The 3,048-nt window shown below is 38.7% G+C and overlaps 1 protein-coding gene across 1 annotated transcript in view; it reads right to left on the bottom strand.

Moving 5' to 3' along the window:
- Nucleotides 1-816, bottom strand: part of LOC104281279 (protein SCAF8-like) — a gene marked incomplete at both ends in the record, with an annotated part of 10,105 nt that extends 9,289 nt beyond the window's left edge. The window contains 2 exons of the mRNA XM_009879225.1: nt 198-315; nt 737-816. Coding sequence (XP_009877527.1) covers nt 198-315; nt 737-816 — 198 coding nt within the window. The remainder of the gene's footprint in view (nt 1-197; nt 316-736) is intronic.
- Between the last annotated feature and the right edge of the window lie 2,232 nt (nt 817-3,048).

Genomic DNA, 3,048 nt, shown 5'->3' with positions numbered 1-3,048 from the left:
TTGGGGGGGGGGGTTATGGTTTAAGTACTTTCTTCCACTTAGTGCACTTCAACTTTCTGTTAGATGATCAGCCACTGGCAAAGACTTTCATTATAGAGACACCTCAGTAACAACCATTTATTTGTTGTGGAGATTGAATTTTTCATTAGTGGAGAACATCGTTATTATTAATGACAGCCACAAGATGGAGTTCTTACCTTTTGAGGCTGCTGTTGCTCCAGAAGCTGTTGTCTGAGATGTTCTAAATTTTGTTGCTGTAACTGTTCAGCTAGTTGGTGAAAAAGTGAGTTGTTCACAGATTCTGGTACTAAGGGCCTAAAATGAAATAATTTAAATAAGAAAAAATACCACAGTTTTTCTCTTGTTTTAAACAGTTGGTAAACAGGTCTTCACAACTGCGCTTCAAATTTAACTACAACTGTAAAATAATAATTAACACAATCTAGCTAGTTCCACCTTCTGTTATCATCATTTTCACATTAACACTATGAATATAACAAAGCAAAGAACAAGCTAACTTCAAGATGAAGTCAACAAAACTTCTGGCAAATACTTATGTTAAATATTTTTAAAATCTATTTGTTTCATTAATTTAGCAAACTGTCTTTTCTCTTCCTATGGTTTCAGTATACTTATGCCACGAGAGAAACAACATTTCCCATACTATTTAATCTAATGTTCAAATAGTGTCATGCAAATTTTAGCATTTTTGATGGGAAACATAGCTTGATCTTACAGTTGGGAAGTGGGAGTTTCCTTTTTAGGCTCTTCATTTTGTTCAGATTCTTCCCCAAAGTCAAACCTGTCCATCAGCTTCTAGAAGAAAGCAAAATAAGGATCACTGAGTATTCCCCACAGGTTCATCTATGTATACTTTCTTTTCAAAAGAAAAATGCTTTTATTTCTCAACTGAAAAAGAAGTTTGGCAAGAAACCTCAACAGAAAATTAAATGTCATACTGCTATTGCTACCACACTCTTGAATGAATCAAATACCAAATTTTGTCTACGGATGTCAAGCTCTGGCTGCTGTTAGAAGCACAATGACATGTTCTTTCCATAGTAAGTAACAGCTAGTTTGGAGGAAGACTTAAACAAATTTTAGGTAATGGTATTTTTAATTAGAAGAAACTACTACAAAGAAGCCAACTATTCAGTCCTTTGGCAATTATTAAATTGCTCTACTTATACCAAGAGAAGATCTACAGCCTGGTTACTTTGCAAAGAACTACTGCGTTTTCACAAACACATGCCATTTAGACAAGCCGAATTCCTTCAAATATACTGCACTGCTCCTTGAAAACAACTTCTCACATAGACTGCAAAAAAATCTAAGCAAGCAGTTGTCACATGAGATGAACAACACTCCAGAGGGATAAAACGAAATACATCCAAAATGGAAAACGCAAAACTTGGATAAACTTCCTGCTTTATCTGTAAAGATGTCTATGCTGTAGTTCTGCTGAAGAAAACAGTTAGTTTCGTTTATTAATTTTTAAACAGTCCAGAAGCATTTCAGTAGCATTTACTTTCTTGAAGACTAAGGTAAAGAATGAGCCTGAAGAAATACAACAAATGTTATTTGTCATTCAAATTGCCCTTCTCAGGAACGCTGATGGAGCAGCACTATCAGACCCATGTCCATGCATCTTTGCACCTTGGAAGTATTCTGAAAAGCAGAGTTAATGCTGTTCTAAAAACTGCTGTAACTTCTTCTCATACCTTGGTCTCAGAAGAAGAAAACAGAAGGATGAGAACACAGGGCAGTCATTTTGAAATACCAAGGCAAACTCATCTCCAGTAACAAACTATGACTATTCAGTATCTTTGTCAGGATGCTCTAATTCCCCTCAATTACTAGAGTCCAGCAAGAAGAAGAAAGCTTAAGTGAACTAAGAGACTGATAAATCAAGAATTTTTAGAACTACTTTCCCAATTAAATAATTTAATGTAGTTGCAAGAAAAAGTATGTGAGTCTTGGAATTTCATGGTGTTCTGCACTAATCTGTCATAAAATGTGATCTAACCATCATCAAAGTCAAGAGTATTGACAAATATAGTGTGCCTAAAATAGTAACACAGAACCAATTCTGATCCTCCATGTCTTTACTGAACACACTCATTCAACATTCAAAATGTTAGTGGAAAAAGTAAGTGACCCCTTGGAATGAATAAGTGGTTGACCTCTCCTTGGCAGCAATAATCTCATCCAGGCGCTTCCTGTAGCTGTGGATCAGAGCTGCACGTGGTTCGGGGGATTTTAGCCCATTCTCCCTGGCAGAACGGCTTTAGCTCTGTCATATTCTCTGGACCTCTCATGTGTACGGCTCTCTTCCAGTCATTCCAGACCATCTCTACTGGGTTGAGGTCTGGGCTCTGATTTGGCCACTCCAAAAGGCGTATTTTGTTTTTCTGAAGCCATTCTGTGGTGGACGAGCTCCGGTGTTTTGGGTCATTGTCCTGTTGCATCATCCAATGTCTACAGAGTTTCAGCTGACGTTCAGACATTCTCACATTATCCTCAAGAATTTTTTGATACACTTGGGAATTCCTCTTCCCCTCAATGCAGCAAAGCAGGCCCAAATCATGATGTTTCCTCCACCACACTTTACGGTTGGGATCATGTTTTCCTGATGATATGCAGTGCACTTTTCTGCCAGATGTAGCGCTGCGTGTTCTTTCCAAATAGTTTGGTTTCATCCGTCCACAAAACATTTGCCAATACCACTGTGGAGTGTCAATGTGCTCTTTCGCAAATTCAGGTGTGCAGCAATGTTCTTTGTAGTAAGCAGCGGTCCTCGTGGATGTCCTGCCATAGACACCCTGCTTGATCAATGTTTGACGTCCTGTAGGCTCATGAACACAGATGTTAGCTGGTTCCAATGATGCCTTCGACTCTTTGGCTGGCACTCAGGGTTATTTCTTCATCTCACTGATGAGCCTTCATTGTGCTCTTGGGGTCACTTTGACTGGGCACCCACTTCTCAGTAGAGCAGTCACAGTCCCAAAATGTCTCCATTTGTTGATCGTTTGCCTGACTGTAGGCTGG

This window comes from Apaloderma vittatum, unplaced genomic scaffold, assembly GCF_000703405.1.
Source record: "Apaloderma vittatum isolate BGI_N311 unplaced genomic scaffold, ASM70340v1 scaffold3602, whole genome shotgun sequence".
NCBI lineage: Eukaryota > Metazoa > Chordata > Aves > Trogoniformes > Trogonidae > Apaloderma > Apaloderma vittatum.
Note: the sequence above shows the minus strand (reverse complement) of the source record. Positions and strands in the feature narration are given on the sequence as shown.